Raw genomic sequence first — 20315 nt, forward strand, 5'->3', positions numbered from 1 at the left:
TGGGCACTGGCACAGGCTGCCCAGGGAGGGGGTTGAGTCACCTTCCCTGGAGGGGTTTGAAGGACGGGTGGATGAGTTGCTGAGGGACATGGTTTAGTGATTGATGGGAATGGTTGGACTCGATGATCCAGTGGGTCTTTTACAACCTAGTGATTCTGTATGATTCTGTGATTCACCACTCTGTCAGTAAAGAAGTATTCCCTAACATCCAATCTAAACCTTCCCTGGTACAACTTGAGGCCGCTTCCTCTCGTCTTATCCCTTGTTACTTGGGAGCAGAGCCCAGCACCCACCTCACTACAACCTCCTTTTAGGGAGCTGCAGAGAGCGATGAGATCTCCCCTTGGCCTCCTCTTCTCCTGACTAAACAGACCCCTTCTCCCTCAGCTGCTCCTCATGGATTTAAAATGAAAATTCTGGTTGGTATCTGAGATGATGCGTTTAGCTGAAGCACTCGGGTTATTTACTGCGCAGCCCTCCTTCCTGATACCAATCCATCCTGGCTTGGCTGCTCTAGCATGGAGCACCCGTGTCTTCCTGGGAAGCAGCCATGCAAAGCTGTAGGTTGTGCACGTTTGGTAACAGACTTCTATAAAACCCAGCCCCGCAGAGGTCCTGCGCAGCGTGGGGAGAGGCACCAGCTAAATTGGGTCAGAGGGGTGGGAGAAGCTGGCACGGCAACCTGAGAGAGTATCTTGAGCGATTGTCCTCATACTTGTTCTAAACCCTTCAAAGTCAAATCTCAAACTTAGGGGGTTTCTTCTCCCTAATTAAATTAACAGGCCATATGGTGTTTACTGTGAGCGCCTGCAATATGGAAGGCGCTACCTCCTGGATCACTTTCTTTTTTTCCAAAGAAGCTGCTTTACCTGATGTCGCTGCGCTGAAATGTTCTTTTCAGCAGCGGGTGCGAGGGGCTGTTTCAGCCACCTCTCTGCTGGTGGTGGCACCTTCTGATCCTGGGGATGAGCTGTGGCTGCCTCTGCAGCCTCATTTGTCTTCTTCTGGCTTTGGTAAAGTGGTTTTCCTGCTTGGTTGGAGTCTGTACAGGTCAGGGGCTCTTCATATGCAGGTAACGATTCTTATTCTTGGAGCTGAGAAGCACAGAAACCAGCTCGGGGTGGTGGGGATTTTGAGGAGGTGGTGTTATTTTTAACTACTAAGATTAACTTTTTGTTGAGGGTAACATTGCAGTCTCAGGAAAGTGTGAAACTAAAAGTTTTGTAGACTTTTGTTCGTTATTAATTGGCTGCTTAAAAAAAAGTAAAAAGAAGAGGTGCATGTGCTGCTTTTATCTTTACATGAAATCTGGTGGAGGAAATGAAGACTTCGAGGAAGAAAACATTGGTTTATTATCAGCCCCTTGCATTTAGGTGAACAGGAAAGGAGGTTACGAATCTCTAAAGCTGTAGGAGAAATGAAGAAATGAAAGCTCTCAGATTTTGTTGTCTGTCTGCAGCTACTCTAACTCATTTAATAGGGTTTTTGGTAGATATAATTCGTGTTTGTGATTGGACTTGGCCATGAGCTTGTCTGGTGTCTCTCCTGTGGTGTACGTTCACTTTTCTCTCCCTTTTCTGTAGTAGCTTGATGTTAAAGAGAAGCTGGGTGACCCTCTGTCTTCAGCCAGGCTCAGCTTGTTCTGGGGTATCTGAGCTCCAGAAACAGAGACATTTGTGTCCGCTGAAAACACCCTGCTGCATTAGCATATTCCCTGTAACGTATGCTCCAAGGGTGTTTCTTTGCAGAGAAGCCTCTCTAAAGATAGCAACGTGAAGTTCTGTGTTGTCAACCAGGGACACTTGATCTAAAAAACAACATTTGATACACAGACAAGGTTTGCAAGTGCCATCTGGATTCTGAGAGATGAGCTAGGTTGTCTCTGTTTTGCATACACTTGCTGAGGAGAGAAAAAAAAGGGCGTGTGGACAGTTTAATTCTTCAGGATCACCTGAGCAGGACTCGTCCATCCACACGAATGCCCTCAGTGACACTGGACACCACTGTAATCCCACACCACAGGGCAGCATCCACTGGGGCACCTTCTTGGAGTGCTGGGAATAATTCTGTAGGTCAGTGGTGTATTTATTGAGACCCAGGTGGGTCTCAATCTAAATTCTCTGGGCCGGGAATATTTTAATCCACTTTCAAGCATACGGTAAATCAGAACCTGAAATTGATGCACGATCCTGTGAAAATGGACATATTTTTAGGGAGGTGGGGCTGCAGGGGAAGCAGATGTCTTTGTCTGGCTTTGTGTGGTGGAGAGACTGTCCTCAAAACCACACTGGCAGTAAGAGCAGAAACCTGGAGAGCATGGACATCTAACATAGCCCTAAGCAAACTTACTGCCCACATCTTCCAGGGGACGTGTAGGTTGTAAAATGTATTTTACTTCAGGGCCTATTTCTTGACTTTCCAGTTATCTTCTCGTATGCAAATCTAATTTGCCTAATGGGCTGGTGAGTGTAATTGAAAGGCAGCCTGCACTTACATGATAGTGGGAAGTCTCACCTGTGCCCAGGCACAGATGGGTCTCTGCCTGGCTGCAGCATTATTAGAGGAAATTTATAGGCACCGTGGCCCAGGCTTTGCTGTGTCCAGGGCAGGAAAATAGGAGTTGAAAACAAACTTGGGGCTGTGCTGGTTTTTTTTTTCGTTTGCAGGGTGGGCTCCCTGTTTCCTGGTCTCACAGTTTTGGTGTTTGCACTTGTTGGTTAACATAGTCCTTGTCCTTTCCCTTGGGCTCCGGCTGATGGTGAGCAGGCTAATGCAGGTTACTGGTGACCAGTTTAGGACAACCCTGAGAAGGATGTGTTGGAAAGTCTTTTTTGTGCTGTCTTGCAGCATGATGCCTTGAAAGCAAGTGAGTCAGCAGCTGAGCCAACACCTTCACCCTGTGGGGCCTTGCGCATCACTGCATCTCCAGAGCTTCTCCATGGAAAATCTCCACCTCTGTGGCCCATGAGAGAGAAAGAGGAAGGAGACACAGCAGATACAGTCCCTGCTGTGCATCCATCTCTGCTGGGGTCTTTCTCTGAAGTGACCAAGAAGTAGTGAGTTTTATTGTCTCTCTGTCCATCCCATTTTTCCATGGGCTCTGCAGGAGAGGCTGGCTTATGGTGCTCCAGCATCGCTCCAGTGGCCCTGCTCCTGAAGGTGTGTGGGCACCCGTCTACATCATCAGGCTCCTAAATGCCTCTAAACCCCATTCTGAAGTTTGTTGTTCTTGTGCTTCCAGCTTGCAATGTGCCGGTCAGGTTTGGGAAGAAGAAGAGCCATTTGTGTAGCGATGTGAGGAGCGTTTTTAAGAGGCAGAATTGTCGTCTTGGCAGGGCTCCTGTGTGTGCCATCGATCGGGAGTGGATATTAGCTGGGCAGCAGTTAATGTACTTAGCGCCCAAGCGATCGAGGCTCTGAAGAGAGCCAGGGTGAATTATGGCACGATTAGCAAGTCTTGGCTACCTCAGGTACACTGATGGGATGGCAGAATGGGTGTTGGCACATGCAGCACTGCCAGCGTGGGTGCAAGGGCTGCAGCAGAGAAGCCACAGTGGGCTGTGAGGTAAGGAACACTTGTGGTCCTCCATTTGGACTTTGGCACTTGTAGGGTGTTGTAAATAGCAAAGACGGAAAAGACTTCCCAAGTTCCTCCTAGGTTTCATGGACGTCTTGCCCAGTTCTGGTTACAGCTTGGTGGAACTTCAGCCCTGGAGCTGGCTGGCAATGGCTGAGCTCTTCAGCCTCCATACAGAGAAGGGAAACTCTGTTGGACTCCATAAAAAAAAAGAGAGCAAATGATGTGACTTCTGGAACGCAAGGGGAATTGTTTTACTGTGTCCTTCCTTGATTGCTTCATTTTGGGTTTGTGGCAGAGCTAACTTCTTCCTTCTCTAGATGGTCAGAACTTATCTTTGCTGTGCTTAACAAGCAGTTCTGTCTTTTTCTAGTTTAATTTGGGCTTTGGGGTGAAGCTTTGGGTGTCCTCAGTAGTATTTGTGTCTCTCTGTTGTCTAATTGATTGCGGTGGATGAAATGTGGTGCTCTGCCTTGAGATCTTCTCACTTCTTTAAGAAATGGCCTTGCTTTGTTTTACCTGGTGTTTTCTGCCAGTTACTGGTAGTGGTGCTTGAGCTGCTGGTGCTGCCACTTTGGGTCTGTCTTGTATGCACAGACTTTTTTATCTCAGTTCCTGTATTACTCAGTTTAAGCACCTTCTTCGGCTCGCTGGATGCCCTCACCCCTTGGACACCTGGTCTGATGGAGCACTTCTCCTTAGCTTCAGATCCTCTGCTCATTGGTGTTCATGATGCTGTAAGAAATCCAGATTTGCTCAGTAGTGGCAATTTTTTTGAGCTCAATGGTGGTTTTTTTTACGTTAATGTCTAGTGGTGAGAACCAAATTGTCAAGCAGCAGGGCTTGGGAGCGGGAGGGTTGGGACAGAGGTGCATTCTGAAATTGTTGGTTTGAAGCTCCTGACTTAAAATTCTTCCCGTACATCTTTAGTAACCAGGTTTCAAGTTCTTAAATCTTCAGTTACTGCATGATTTTAAGGAGAACTTGTGGTGATTTTGAATTCATCCTCTTAAATGAGGCTATTTCCTCCTCTAATGCTTTTCAAGCTGTCATCCTTTTACCTTGTGCTGTATGAGCTTCCATGGTGCTCAGGGGTGGCTTTGCCCTGCGGAGGCTGTGTCCGTACTCACCTCTCCAGCCTGGCTAAATAGTGCAACATCGAGAACTTGTCCAAGTCAAGGACAATCCTCATATTTGTTGTACCCAGCACGGCAGAATGGGTGGGAAGGTGCAATCTAATCTCAGGGATGCTCAGGTAAAGAGACAAGCTTATCTAGACAGGGGTTGATCTCCCCTGAAGGAGGCTTGAGTTTTTCTCATGCTGCTGTGGTTGAAGCATTTCTGGGTTCTCTGATGACTCAAAACTTCACAGACCTTGCTGCCGGCCTGGGCTGTGCCAACACTCATGGCATGTGGGTGCTATTCCTGCTGCCCCATGTAGGGGCTGCCGGGGCAGCAGAGCCCGTGCTGGTGCTCCCTGCAGCAGGAACTGCTGTGGGGGTTTCTCGTGCCCCTCCTGGTTCACGTGGGCTCCGAAGGGCAGCAGAAAATCTGCAGTTTTGATCCCCAAAGCTTCCTGGTTAAGTTCACCCATCCCATGCTGCAGAGCAGATGGGTGTTGAACTGATTTACTGGAGACCTGTTGGTCCAAAAGATCCTCTTAATCCATGAGAGCTTCTGTCCACACCAAGGGTTCTGTAGACATCCCAGTAGGAACTGGTGCTGGATGTGATCACAGTGGTTCCCAGCAGCTGACAGGGAGCAGAGGTGGGCAGGACTCGAAGCCCCAGGAGCTGTCTGAGCTCTGTGACACGATGCTTCACACCATCACTTAGCTACTTAAAGGCTGGGGTTAAAAATGCACCAGCAAGTGAAATGGCCCCTGCTTGAAGTGATGCTTTTCCCAAAGAAAACTTTCTTCACTGAAAGGGTTGTGAAGCACAAGAACCCAGGAAGAAGTGGTAGAGTCCCCATCACTGTACATGCTGAAAAGACATGACGGTGTGGCACCTAGGGACATGATTTAGAGGTACAGTTGGCAGTTGAAGGTTAAGAGTTGGACTCAGTTATCTTAAAGGTCTTCTCCAACCTAAAAGATTCTATGGTTCTAAATGATTGCTCCCAAACAGGCAGGGGTTCCTCCTGCAGGGAGCAGAGAGGAGCCACTGCTGGGAAGCCTTTAAGCCAAGGGGATGGTTGTGCTGACCCAGAAACTGTGTCTTTCTCAACATCTGCTAAATTCCTTGCAGAATTGGCTAGAAAAATCTTCTTTCACAATTTTATTTTTCCTATTGAACATAAGACCTGGGATATAGAACAGCAGGCGGTGAAAAGGAAAGGTCGCTAGCCTGGTTTGTTAGAACAGACCATCACTTTTTATTTCCCAGCTTCCAGGAATGAACCAGACTTGCAGGACCCAGCAAAAATTCCCCAGGAAGGGGTTTGGGTGGGAAATACAGGAAAGGCGGACTTACAGTGCTCACCTGAGCTCTTTGCAGGCAGGTAGAAGGGGGCTGTGTTGCCCACCAGCGCTGCTGCTATGTGTCATAGCTGTGGCCTTGCTGTGCAGCGCTGGCAGCTCTGGCGCTGCAGAATTACAGCAGTGCTGCTGCTGAAGTGCTTTTTGCACTTCTCAACTGGTTTGTTAAAGAATAAAGTAGGGCAGGCGAGGAGGCATGGGGCTCCAGGCTTTTAAATGCAGTTTGTTGAGCGGTAGTGATTGAATTTGTGGCTTTAAACCTCTTCTAGCAAGGTCTCTCTAATGGATTTTACGCAGCAAGCATAGCTGATGTGTCTGCTCGGACACTTTGAGTTGCAGTGTCTGTGTGAGAGGCTCTTCTGCAGGGCATGTTGTAGAGAAGCTGCACGGTGGCCAAACCCAACCATGAACGCTTCCCTTGGGTGAGTCAACCTTGCAGCTTCCCTAAGGCTCCTCCAAACCCATGCCTTATGACCAGAGTAGCCCGGTAAGGGCTGGAGAGGTGGTGGCCCCTCGTTGGCTTCTCCACAGGGAGCTGTGGTGGTGGCCTGGACTCCCCCAGCTGAGGTGCGGTCATTCCTTGGAGTCTGCTGCAGCATCTCCACTGCTCCAAAGCCCTTTAGATCAGTGGATTCATTGTCTATTGACCCTTACCAGCTCTGGAAAGCCCCTCGGAGCTAATTAGTAATAAGAGGATGCCAATTAGACATTGCTCCCTGGGCTCTACCACTGCTTTTCCAATACTGCTGGGTTGGAGAGGATGGTAACAAAATGGAGCTCAGTGTGTATGTGTTTCATCTGGAGAGCAGAAGGGTGGAGCTGCGTGTTAGGCGGCCAGCAATCCAAGTTTTAAAAGGATTTATGAGTAGTAGATAAAATCATATCCTAAAGACTGTCTCAAAGCCTCTGTTTAAGGTGGAAAAGGCTTTCAAAAGTTAGAGCTTGTGTCTCTGTGTTTTCCCCCTTTTGAGTTGCCAGAAATTTTACAGGTACAAAAGTTGTACATTTATTTCCTCTCCAGTGTTTGGCCTAAGCAGTAAGAAAAGGTTTCCACTCCCAGAATTAGAGTGCTCAGTTGTTCTTCTGTGCAACCTATGGGATTGGGGGTAACAAATTGTTTTCTTTATACCTTAGTAGACTTTAGGACAACTTCAATTTAAAACCAGTCCTTGCCAAAGTCTAAAGTTTTAAAGGCTCCCGGGAGACCTTAGAGCAGCTTCCAGTACTGAAAGGGGCTCCAGGAAAGCTGGGGAGGGACCCTGGATCAGGGAGGGCAGGGGTAGGACGAGGGGGAACAGTTTTCAGCTGAAAGAGGGGAGGTTGAGACAAGATCTTGGGAAGGAATGTTTCTCTGTGCAGATGGGGAGGCCCTGGCCCAGGTTGCCTGGGGAAGTGGTGGCTGCCCCATCCCTGGAGGTGTTCCAGGCCAGGTTGGATGGGGCTTGGAGCAACTGGATCCAGTGAGAGGTGTCCCTGCTCCTGGCAGGGGGTTGGAGCTGAATGAGCTTTGAGGTCAAGTTTTCTTTTGTCAATACTTGGGTCCTGTTTCAGAATTACCTGCATTTAGTGTTGCTGTGGTCCTGTGCAACAGGCTGGTGCTCATCCAGAGTGTTCTCGCACCAGCTGAGACTGGTGGGTATTGAACAGACATCAAGAACTTGGCCACTAATTAGAAATAAGAGGAGTATATGAGTTGCTTTAATGAGTACCTCTTGCATGGCTGTGCTGTCAATCAGCGGCAGAACTGAGCATTACTGCCCAGCGCTTCCCTTTGGGCAGCATCGCGTGTGCGTAGGGAGATGGTGAGGATGGCACCTGGCCAGCCACTCCTGCCTGCCTTAGAATCGTAGAATCACTAGGTTGGGAAGGACCCACTGGATCATCAAGTCCAACCATTCCCATCGATCACTAAACCATGTCCCTCAGCACCTCATCCACCCGTCCTTTAAAGGTGACTCAACAACCTCCCTGGGCAGCCTCTGCCAGTGCCCAATGACCCTTTCTGTGAAATAGTTTTTCCTGATGCTACACACAGTCCTAAACTGCAGCAGAGGTTAAAAGATAGTAATAAGAGGAATGGACTTCGGGGGTGAGCCTTGCTGGGGCAGCTGGGTTAGGGTATCCCTCAGTGCGGATTTCCCATGGATCTGGTTTCTTTGTACCCTCTGGACCCCAAAGGGGCAATTCACCCCAACCGTGCTCTTGCTGCTGTTGTGATTTCAGACCTTGGGTGGGTAATAACTTAAAGCCAATCTTTTTAATACCTTTTCATATCTCAAAGTAGCCGAGATGATGAGCATGGTTAACTCAACTCTTCCTTTTCATATAGACATTTCCATACATTTATAGACATTACATAGGCATTTACTATCAGTGAAACCTGGACTCCTTTTTTCCTTGCCCTAACACCTCTCTGTATGTACAAATCCCACAAAATAATCTTGAATAAACCCATCTTTGATAGCGAGCTGTTGCTCTGCGTCTCTTTCTAAAGGCTGTCCCTTTTGTACGTGTTGTGTCTGGGCTTCACCGGCCTTGGGAGCCATTAATCTTCCAAGTGTTTTCTTCCCTGCGGCAAATGAGAGACAGATGTTCCCATCTGGAAAGTTTGCTCCCGCCACCGTTCTTTCTCTCGGAGTCAGAGGATTTGGAGAGCAGTGCAGCAGGCTGAGACTTTTAAGAACTAATTTTGCCATGATTGTGATAATTGCCTGTTTGATATCCGGAACTGCTTTCATTTTTCATTCGGAGTGCTTTAGCCTGATAAGTAAATAGTGCGGAGGAGTAAATATTGCTTAATATTCTAACAGTGGTGGGTGACTGGAAAAATAAGCAAGTTTTAGTTCTGTAACTTTGAATGGAACACTGTAATAGTGAGAAAATTACCAGAATGCTTTAGCAGCAGCTGATCAAAGGAATGAGTGAACATCCCTGGCTTTGCTCGGACACAGCTGCCCAGTCTCTGGGGTTATAACCCCAGCCAAAGAGGTCTGAGCAACCAGAGGGGGTTGTTTGGGGAGGGAGGAGCGCTCTTACTGATTCCCAGAGCACTTCCAATCATAAAACCAAAATACTGGCTGCTCTGTAGCCTTGGAGTTGGGGTTGCTCAATCTAGAAAAGAGATGGCTCCAGGGAGACCTTAAAGCAGCTTCCAGTAATCAAAGGGGCTCCAGGAAATCTGGGGAGGGGCTCTGGATCAGGGAGGGCAGGGATAGGACAACAGGGAATGGCTTGAAGCTGAAAGAGGGGAGATTGAGATGGAATCTTAGGAAGAAATGTGAGTGTGGGCAGGCACTGGCACATGTTGCCCAGAGCAGTGGTCGCTGCCCCATCCCTGGAGGTGTTCGAGGCCAGGTTGGATGGGGCTTGGAGCCCCTGATCCAGTGGGAGGTGTCCCTGCCCATGGCAAGGAGGTTGGAACTGGATGGACTTTGAGGTCCTTTCCAACCCAAGCCATTTGGTCTGAGTGCAACTGTTCCCTCGCTCCTTCATGGAAGACAGAGCAGGAGGGTTGGGGCTATCACGCCAAAGTAGTTTGTGTTCTTGAAGAAGCAAGATAACCAGAATTTAGTGGGTTTGCGCCCCCCCCGCTCTGGGGGCTGTTGGATGTGATAGTTCATGGGATGGATCCTGCATCCATGGGTATGCACTGCTGGCCCTGGTGTGAGTCCATGGACCAAGAGGAAACCAGATCTAAGGAGACCAGGATGCTGTGCGGGTGGGTTTGTGCTGAGGGGTCTGACAGCCAAGGCTAGGGCAGAGCTGGAGCTGCAACCGTTTTATCTAGGTGGGAACAAGAGAACTGCTCTGAAGTCCAACCTGTGCTACTGATGAGTTTGTAGAGCCAGGCATGTTAATAGGTTTTTATAAAACTCACTGAAGGGCAAAGCTGATAAAGATCTGCAGTCTGCCTTCAGGAATAAATTATTAATCTTATTTCTCTTATTAACTGCTTTCTGGACTGGTTGTGAGCGATAACATACTTTGCTCTTTCAAGTTCTCCTATCTGAGTTTCACATTGAATTGAGATTTAAAGTGAAACAGCTGTGTGTGGGAGAGAAATAGATGGCAATGGAGATACACGCATTTATTTTTGATTTATAGAATGCCTATCCCAGGCTCAGCAGCTCCCTCCTGTGTGATGCGAGGCTCTCCTGTGAGGTGCCGAGTCCTCTCCACTCCCACAGCATTTTACAGCTCAGGAGCCTAGATAGGACGAGGGGGGATGGCTCTAAATTGGAAGGGGAAAGATTTAAATTAGAAATTGGGAAGAAATTCTTCACAATGAGGATGGGGAGACCGTGGCTCAGGTTACCCAGAGCAGGGGTGGCTGCCCCATCCCTGGAGGCGTTCAAGCTCAGGTTGGATGGGGCTTGGAGCCCCTGATCCAGTGGGAGGTGTCCCTGCCCATGGCAGGGGAGCTGGAACTGGATGAGCTTCGAGATCCCTTCCAACACTAACCATTCTATGATTCTACGTGCTATAAAACCAAGGTAAACAGGGTAAAAATAGGCCGGTCACAGAGGATCACTCACTGCAACTGCTGCCATAGTGTCACCGTAGCCAACTCCATGCTTTGGCGTGGAGGGAGGAGCATGGAGAAGCACTTCAGCTGACCAACATTTGCAGCTGATCTGTTGATGTGACACACTCTGAGTTCTGAGTTGTTAATTATCATTCATTGACTTAAGCAAAGCGAGAACTGTGGAAACCACCCTACAAGCAAATAAATGTCAATATTTGTAAAGAACATAAACTTGACTGCAAACCTTTTAACATCTCCTTCTCCACCAAACTGGGACTAACCCAATCATCCTTTTTTTTTTTTTTCCTCCTAAGCCTGCTTTGTTTCCGATGGTTATCTTCAGTCTTCCCCTTCCATTGCTTTTAGAGGCAGAGAAGCTGCAAAAAGATAAAGCGTTGGTTCTTTCCTTGACGATGTGATTTCAGTTTGAGCTTGGGGGAAGCTTGGGAGCAGGTGATGGAAGGATTGCAGTGGAGTCACAGTAAACAGCGTCTTCAGGAAGTCTGAGTAATGATGCTCTTGCTTTGCATGTAGATAACCTCTCATCTGCATGCCTTGGAGAGCTGCAGAGGTGCTCTACAGATGGCTCAGAGCCGTCAAGGGGAGGGAAAGGCAACCTTAGAGTGCAGGAAAGATGTTAATAAAATTTAAATGTAATTCTTCCCATTTCTCAGTTCCTAAATGTGAAAAATATTAGCTTGGTGGAGACTGAAAACAGATGGTGAGCAGTTGGAGCAGATAAGCATGTTATTCAAAATAAACATTTGCCAAAGCTGGGGAGGTGGTGAACCATATTTCATTTCACCCTATTTACATTATCAGGTCAGGTTACACTGATGCTGCCTCTCGTTTGCATTCAGACTATCAACAGGGAACCCTGCGACGCAAGCCAACTGCAGCATATCCTTTGCATCGTAGGCGCGTTTGGGCTGGAACGGATGGGTTTGAGCCATTTCCCTGGCGTTTTCTCCAGGATGTTACATTGAGGACCCTATAGCGAGGTCCTGCCCACCACCAGAGAGGGCACCGAGGCACGTCCTTCCTTTGTTTCCCTCCTTCAAATGGTCTCTTTGTCAGTTTAGACAAGCTTCACATTGCTTTGTCTTAAACCGGAGGCTCTTAACCATGTAAACAGTGGGGAAACAAGCTTTTGGCTCAAAGGACTGTTTCTGGGAAGGGTTTGTTTTGCTGACTTGTAGGTGATCTACAATTCATGCTCCTAGTTTGAGTGGTCATAGAATCGTAGTTGGAAAGTACCTTACAGCCCATCCAGTTCCAACCCCCTGCCATGGGCAGGACACCTCCGGCTGGATCAAGTTGCTCAAAGCCTCGTCCAGGTGATCATCTGAGGTGATAGGGCCAGTGGAAAGCCATCTGGAGTGTGGCTTATCTCCCTTACTTTGATGGATGTTTTGGGATGTTCTGAATCCTTTTTGGGGATGTCTCATCTGTCCAGTAGCTCCAGAACAGGCTCAGACCAGCTCCTGGTTGACCAAAGAATTTCTCCTGCCAGACCTATCCTTGGTGGCTGCTGCTGGGACAATTCTCCAGCCCTTTCCTCTCTAGAGGCTAGTATGAATTTTGAGGTCCTTAACTTTTGGTGGTGAGGAGTGGCTTTTAGGTTACAAGCATATTCTGTTTGCTGTAGGCGAAAGTCAAAAATATCTGCTCTTACTGAACCTCCTCTTTCTGTATCAAACTGTTATGTGCTTTCACTCCTGGAACTCTGAGCCACTGAGCCAACCCTTGTACAGAGTCTTTGGGTTTAGTTGTTGTCTGTTGAATGAAAACTTATCAGTTTACAGACTTTGAATCTAAGGACTGAGTGGTGAAAGCCTTGTTGACTAAGTCTGATATTGAGTTTGCTCTCTCCATCCCACAAACTGCAAACCCGTACCTGTGCGTACCCGCTGGTTCTGTCGTGCTGTTTCATGTTTAATGTGGCTTTTTCTTTGTTTTTCCAATGTGCTTCATGTTTTGACTTCTAAAAAAGCTGGAGAGCTTGAGTCTGGCAAATGGGTTTGGGAGAAACAGTTCCCACTCCGGGCAGCTTATTTATAAATGGGATCTACAACACTGCTCCCAGGGCAGGCAGGTTCCTCCTTCCTCTTCACTCTCCTGACAGTGAATTAAGGGGAATCCTACACCTGTGTCAGGAATGGCTTGGAGATATCAATGTTCACGTTGTACTTGCCCTCCAAACACCCAGCCACAGACTTTAAAACTATTTCCCATGAGGGAGGAGGAATGGCTTTACTGTCTTGAGCTGATAACGGGGTTTAAGAGGCAACACGTACTCCACGTGCTCACTCATAAAGGTTGTTAAATTGTGCCCATGCTATGGTGTAAATTCAGATAAAGTATCCACGTTTTCTGCACTATAGCAGCGTCTCTTTCTCTCTTCCCTTGCTGTTGGCAAGCTAGCGGCTCTGCCATCGCAGCTGGGTCAAGGCTTTCTCTAGAGCATCCTTGTGAAGAGCAGAGCCCCTCCAGCCTTGGTCACTTGATAACTGACCGTCACCCCTTTGAAATGCCACTGTGACTCTGGGAGATGCAGCCCAGGAGCTGTGGCCCCAGCAAGGATGTGAGGCAGGTTCACACTCTGCTTTTTGTTGATAAATATAAATCTCCCATCCTGATATTACTCTGCCATCTGTTGGAACTGTGTTTTGAACTTTGGAAAGTGGATGGGGAGGAGACCATTTGTGTCTGTCTGCCCCTTGGGGTTGTTGCTGGCCTTCTTCTCTGCTTCCTTATCTTGTTGTTATCTTGAGGAAAAGAAACATCCAGTTTTCCTCATGCAGTGTTTTGATTTCTTTTTCATCACTTAGTTTCTTCTCTAATTGCCAAGGGCATTTAAGGATTAATTTAAATTCCAGAGTACTTGAGATACTCCCTGACTTGTCACTATTTTTATTTTCTGGTGTTTTTTCCCTTTTATCAAACCCACAGGCATGGAGAGATTAATTGAGTGGCTTCTTTATATGGTTTACAACACGAGTAAATGCTTGCTGTTCTTCAGAGGGTACCTGTCACAGCAACAATATTTGTACTAAACACCATGGGTGGAAGACTTCATAAAGTTATAGAATCCCAGAATGGTTTGGATTAGAAGGGACATTAAAGTCTGTCCAGCTCCAACCCCCTGCCCTGGGCAGGGGCAATTCCCACTTGATCAGGTTGATCAAAGCCCCATCCAACCTGGCCTGAACACCTCCAGGAATGGGGCAACCTGAGCTTCTCATCCCCCAGCACCCCAAGTTGTTCTCTGCAGGGCTGCTTTCAAATCATTCTCCACCAAGCCCTTATTTGTGCTTGGGATTGCCCTGACCCAGGTGAAGGACCTTGTGCTTGGCCTTGTTGAGCTTCAGAATTCTTTTTCACGAACATTTCATGAGGTTCTTCATGAGGACTTCTTTAAAGAAAATGTATACAATGAATCTGTCTTGAGTGGTGGTGAAACTGCCCCCTTTGAAATGTGCTGCTGGGGGGAAGAGCAGGAGACTCTGTCCTCTTGGAATGCAGGAGTGGGTCTTCTGTGAGGACCAGTCAATACCTCAGATTTTCTGCTGGGGTGCTCTCCTTAGTTCCTTCTCCTCTCCAGAAAGAAAAATCATCAGCTGTGCTTAAGATTAACATATGCTTCTTTTTAATTTGTTATGCTAGGATGAGAACTGGAGCAGCAAAGGAAACACTGCACATCGACAATCAACATGGAGAGGCAAATAAAACCAGGGCCTTCAGCACGTTGCTGGAGAGCAGAGGGATGAAGGGTTTCAGGTGTGTTCAAAGCTCTGGGGCTTTCTAGTCTCTTGCACACCTGGGCTCCTTAAATGGGACACAGATATATAGGGCAGGCAGCACAAACTGCTCTGCGCCTACAGCTGTCCCGACCCAGGCAGCAGCTTTGTGGCATCTGAAAGCTTCAACTCCAGTCGCTGTGAAATTTGGTCTTCAGGCTTCATCAGCTTTTCGAGAAGATATCATTTGTATCAAGCCAAGACTAAACCAGAATTTCTATAATCGCGTTTTGTTTTACTCAGAGTTAATTGTCTTCCTGCACACTACAGTGCGTTCAAGGCTGGGAAGGCAGCCAGGTGGCCACTTCACTGCTGCCTCTTTCCTTGGGGAGCCTTTGCAGGACCTGGGTGCAAAGCAGAGCATGTGTCACTGCAAAGTTGTGATGTTTGGCAGCTTGACAACAAAAGTGTCGGCCATAAACACGTGCAATCTGTGTCCTGTAGGCACCACTTGAAAAATAGTGACAAAGCACTTGTGAATGTTTTTAAGTCCAAGTAGGGTTTGAAAGGAGGAGTTTGGGGTTGGAAGTGATCTCAAAGCCCGTCTGGTTGCACCCCCTGCCATGGACAGGGGCTCCTCCCGCGGGATCAGGTTGCTCCAAGCCCCATCCAACCTGGCCTTGAACACCTCCAGGGATGGGGCAGCCACCACTGCTCTGGGCAACCTGGGCCAGGGCCTCCTCACCCCCACAGCAAAACATTTCTTCCTAAGATTTCATCTCAATCTCCCCTCTTCCAGCTGAAAACTGTTACCCCTCACCCTATCCCTGCACTCCCTGATCCAGAGCCCTTCCCCAGCTTTTCTGGAGCCCCTTTCAGTACTGGGAGCTGCCCTAAAGTCTGCCCAGGAGCCTTCTCTTCTCCAGGCTGAACAACCCCAACTCTCTCAACCTTCCTTTTTTTGAAGGAAAACAGCTCAATGTTTCCAGTTCAGTCAGGTCCCTTCTTTGACCCTTGGAGCATTCAGTCATTGTCAAGAATTACTCCTCTTAGAAGATCATCCAGAAGTCTGTTACAGCATTTGACTCTTTAGCAGGTGACTGTGTCAGTGGAGTGACTTGCTGGTGTTTTGAGGAGCATCTCGGCATCCTCTCTGCTCCTGAAAGCAGCACCAAAATGTTGCCGTAGGTGAGCCAGTAAGTAAGAAAGCCATGGGGAAGGCGGTGTTCCTCCAGGGGCCATCTCACTGGCTTATTTTTGGATCCAGGTCAACTCAAGGCTGACTCAAGTCTTCGTTCACTGTCTGGTCTGCTCACATGATTTTCATTAAATGCATGTGTTTAGGCTAAAACTGAGGAGCTTTAGAAAGGTGCTTTTTATCTGCATTTATAGATGCCCTTGGGCATTAAGAGGAAGCTTTTAAATTTAACGGTCTTGTTTGTTTCTTGTAGTTGGAGTGAGTTGGGTAAAAAAGGTGTTTGTTTCTCCTGGGCTTTAGCTTTGGTGTCTTGTGCAGTAGCTAGTTTTATTTTGGGGTTATAAATTCCACGTGACTCTTTTTCCCTCCTCTTGTAAATTAACCAAATTAGTTTGGCTTTCTTAATATGCCTTAGGAGCATTTTAGGAGGAGAGAGGAGAAACCTTAAGGATTGCTTTCATGCTCCGCTTCCCTCCAGAGCGTGGCAAAACCAGGCTGCCTGTATACTCCTGGGGAGGAGGGTTTCAGAGGAAGGGGGTGAAGGAGATAAATGGGGCAGGCAGTGGCAGCACATTGCTGTTTGGGCTGTAGGGTAGGAAAGAGCTCACTGTGATGCTCTTTGGCAGTCCTGTAGGCATAGACGTGAGCAGAGAGCTCACCGAGAAGAGCATGAACCACATCTCGCGTCTCCATCCCTGGACAGCATGCAAACAGGTCGTGGCTCTTGCGTGTGAGCTCCCAGGTTTGCAGTTATCCCAGATTCTGAGCAAACAGGTTCCGTCCCTGGACAACCATCAGGCAGCTGGCACCAAGCGGTGGAGAGGCACAATTAGTGCTGGTTGGATTGAAAACTTTGAGTCACATAGCAATAATTCCTTTCTCTGCCTGGGTGAATGAACTCAGGCGTTTTGTGGTAGAAAAGCCTCTAAGTGAATGCACAACCCCTGCGCTCCGTTTTGCTGCATTTATTTTGAGTGGGAGGAAAGGCAGAGGTTTGTCTTCTCCTGCTCTCGTCATCAACTCACCTGCTGGAGTAGGTACCTACAGGCTCAAATGATGTCCTGTCCCTGCATCCATGTATTGTCATTCATTGGAATGTCATGTTACTGCATGGATACGGCAGGGAGAGTCGACACATCAGTGTTAAACCGTATGAGAACTGGACCACATGTATGTGAAGAGTGGTTGCAGTATTCTATTGATATGGTTATGAGATGTTAACAGCAGCTTCATAGAATCATAGAATCGCCAGATTGGAAAAGACCCACCGGATCATCGAGTCCAACCATTCCCATCAAACACTAAACCATGTCCAACTTCAGTATTTCCCTACTGTGTTCATGAAAGCAAAGCCTAGAAACTTGTTTTGTCTTATTTTTTGAAAGCAGGTCGTTGCTTCTCCGAAGTAACAAGTGGTAGGACAAGAGGAGATGGCCTCAAGTTACACCAGGGGAGGTTTAGATTGGATATTAGGGACAGAGTGGTGAAGCCCTGGCAGAGGCTGCCCAGGGCAGTGGTGGAGTCTCCATCCCTGGAGGGGTTCAAGAAGTATTTGGTTGTGGCACTCTGGGACGTGGTTTAGTGGGCACGATGGGGTTGGGCTGACAGTTGGGCTGGATGATCCTAGAGATCTTAATGATTTCATGATTCCAAATAAATAAAGACAGAAACCTGCTGTCATGTAACTATTGTGGATGCAGGTTTTATAGTGATTCCAGCCCCACCACCCCAATTATTCCAGCTGCACTGAAAGAGCAGGAAAACATGGATTTTCAGTCTGTATTCATCTCTGCTACCCCTTCCACAGATCATCCTGTCAACAGGAAAAAATGCTAGGAATAATGAACTGCATTTGTTACCTTGCTGACATTAATGATGCCTTGGCATAAGGAAAATAAATGAGCCGGTCTGTGCCAGGTGTGTGGTGGCAGAGCACGTGCCGGTGGCTCACGGAGCAGATTCCAGGCTCGTGGCACGAAGGGCTTGGGTGCTGGTTTGTATCTTCTCTGCTCACAAAATCAGCATTTTTGTTGTCAGGAGTTGCAGGTTTTGTCGTTGGATTTCAGTGAAAACAATTGCCATCCATTCAGTGCTTCCCTGCTTTATAGGGATTTAATCGGTTTACTGGGACTTGAGAGCTGAATTCCTTATAGCTGATAGATGTTTGTAAAAACTATGGATTACTAATTAGATTGTAATCTATTTTGATTAGATTATAGCATTGCTTTAATGCCTTTTCTCTGTGGCTTAAAGAGCCATCAGGGCTGAACATAGACACCCAGAGCCCCTGTGCACGTGTGTTCCTAGTGCTGTGTCCGAAGCAGCGTGCTTGGGTGAAGCTCCAGCAGAATTTACTGCTCACCAACAGCCAGGAAGATTCCATGGTCCAAATCACCAGCGAGATGAAGGATGTGTTGAGGTGCAGCTGGGCATCCTTGGAACCCACCAGTGTTCCTGTGTGGGGACACGCTGGAGCATGGTCACAACTCATTAGTGAGCTAATGGAACGAGGTGAGCAGTGGCTTGAGGAGTAGGGAGTGGTGACAGGGTTCTCGGAAGGGCAGTTTGCCTTGCGTCATCCAGGGGTGCGGGCTCTGCAGCATGTGGGCACTAGCAGCACGACAGGCAGAATCCCTAGGGTGTGATGCTGACTTCCGTGGGAGTTGTGTTTTTGGAGTTGCTTGGGCTTTTTCTACTAAGCTGTCTGGTTTTAACAAAAATGAAACAAAAAAAAAATACAAAACACCCCCTCCAAAAAACCCGAAGACTTGCATAAGGACATATTTCTTCCTTTTCTCATTTCACTTGAGGCCGATTTCAGCCACACTGGAGCCAGGAGTGAAGCTGCACTGTTGAGCTGGGATTGGGATGTCCCATGAGAGCTGGGGTCCATAGCAGGGACCCTCAGAGCAATGGTGGCTGCCTCATCCCTGGAGATGTTCCAGGCCAGGCTGGATGAGGCTTTGAGCCCCTAAACCAGTGGGAGATGTCCTTGCCCATGGCAGGAGGTTGGAACTGGATGAGCTTTGTGGTCCCTTCCAACCCTTCTCTGCTAAGGTGCAGCTGAGAGATTGGGATGGTGAACATGGGTGCCCTGAGCCTGCCCTGTGATGCCTCAGGACACTTGCTGCAGCCTGGGTGCTGCTGCCCAGCTTGGGCCGTATCCTACTGCTTCCCTGCAGCAGCTCCGGGCCTTGCAGAGCAGTGGGGGAGCCTTGCGTGACTCCCCCCTGCTTCTCAGCTTCACCCAGGCAACTGTACTTTGTGTGCTGGGCAGGGAAATGCTTGTCCGTGACCGTCACTAAGTGCTACTGCCTTCTTTTCCTGCAGTTGCTGGTGAGAAGAGGGTGCCAGTGATGCCCGGATCGCCTGTGGAAGTGAAGATACAATCCAGGTCCTCTCCTCCCAACATGCCACCGCTGCCTCCTGGGAACCCCGGTGGCCCCCGGCCCGTGTCCTTCACCCCAACTGCACGTAAGCCCCCAGTACCTCTGCTTTTCCCCGGGTCTGGCTCTAGCCAGGAGGAAAGGCTCTGCTGGTGGAAGTCACCAGAGGTGTCTCATCTGTTGGCCAGGGCTGCCTGCTAGCACAGCGAGTGTTAGCAATACTGCTTGGCTGTCAGGAACGGGGGGATAGGGCTTTCCTGCTGTTGTGCTACGTACCTAGGACATACAGCAGGGCCTGTAACCCCCTCCTACCCACCCTACTTCTACCTCGCCCCCAGCACTGCCTTGAGTCCCTCTTCTTGCAGGTGCAGCCTCGATTTCCACCATAAACTCCTTAAGAAATTGAACTCCTTTATCCAGTCGGCTTCAAACGAGCCAAGAGCTTTTCACTGTATCTCTTGGAGGAGTTAATTCCCACTCTGCTGTATCTCACTTTGCAGACAGCATTGCTGCAGCTGAGATTAGAAAGTTTCCTTTTTTTTCTTTTTTTAATTCCCCGGGCACAGAAATTCCTCGCTGTCCATCCAGCTTCTCCTTTCTCCATCCGCTCTTTTCAATCTTTGGTGTTAAGCCGCAGGCAATCCTGGCCCTGCCCGGCCGTTCCCCCTAGCAGGGTGTTGCTCAGAGGTGACTCTGCAGACAGGATGGATGCACAGCTTTTTCTTATAGCTTAGAAACACCCTTTTTTTTTCTCCCTTAGCCAACATTTTAGCCGTTTAATGTCTTTCTAAAAGCATTATTCTGGAACAAAGCTGCTTTACTTTGTTAGGCATGGAGTTATCTAACCCCTGCACACGGCACATACACATTTTCCCATCTCTCCTTACCCTTTTTTCCCTGTGCTGAGCGTCTCCCTGGCTGGTTCTGCATTGCTGTGCTGTCCACAACAGTGCCTGGGATATCTCACAGCTTCACTCTGGCAGTGGACTTCAGAGATTTACAATCCAGCCTCTTTCAGGACACGCGCTGATGTATTGCGTGATGCTGGCAGTAGCACTAATCGCTGGGTTATCCCGCCAGACACATTGTCCCCGGCTTTATGCACTGAGGGGTTTTTAACGACTCTCCTTTTGCTCAGGCAGAAAAAGACCATTAGCAAAGTGACAGAAATTAATTTTTCCAATGAGGTTGCTTGGCACGCTGCTAAGGGCCAAGAGCCTGGATCTGCTGATTGCAGATGACTTAATTGCTTCTTTCCAAGGCAGATGAGAGATGCAACCTCTGGTGAAGTTTGTTCTTGCTTTTCACTTTTCGGTTGCTCCACAGGGTCTTGGTCAGAGTCAGCAGATGTTTGTGCTGCTCTGTAAAAGCCCGTGGCTTGAGCAGGCGAGAAGAGGAGAGCATGCTGAA

General features: G+C 48.3%; 1 protein-coding gene across 5 annotated transcripts in view; it reads left to right on the forward strand.

Annotated features, from left to right (window-relative positions):
• The window catches only part of CBFA2T2 (CBFA2/RUNX1 partner transcriptional co-repressor 2), a 71271-nt gene that overhangs the window by 31976 nt on the left and 18980 nt on the right, over nucleotides 1–20315 (forward strand). For all 5 annotated transcript variants that reach the window (XM_069871759.1, XM_069871755.1, XM_069871756.1 and 2 more), the window contains one exon: nucleotides 18850–18993. In XM_069871759.1, the coding sequence (XP_069727860.1) occupies nucleotides 18876–18993 (118 nt within the window). In that variant the 5' untranslated portion in view covers nucleotides 18850–18875. The remainder of the gene's footprint in view (nucleotides 1–18849; nucleotides 18994–20315) is intronic.

The sequence above is a fragment of the Phaenicophaeus curvirostris genome, chromosome 18 (genome assembly GCF_032191515.1).
Source record: "Phaenicophaeus curvirostris isolate KB17595 chromosome 18, BPBGC_Pcur_1.0, whole genome shotgun sequence".
NCBI classification, from domain to species: Eukaryota; Metazoa; Chordata; class Aves; order Cuculiformes; family Cuculidae; genus Phaenicophaeus; species Phaenicophaeus curvirostris.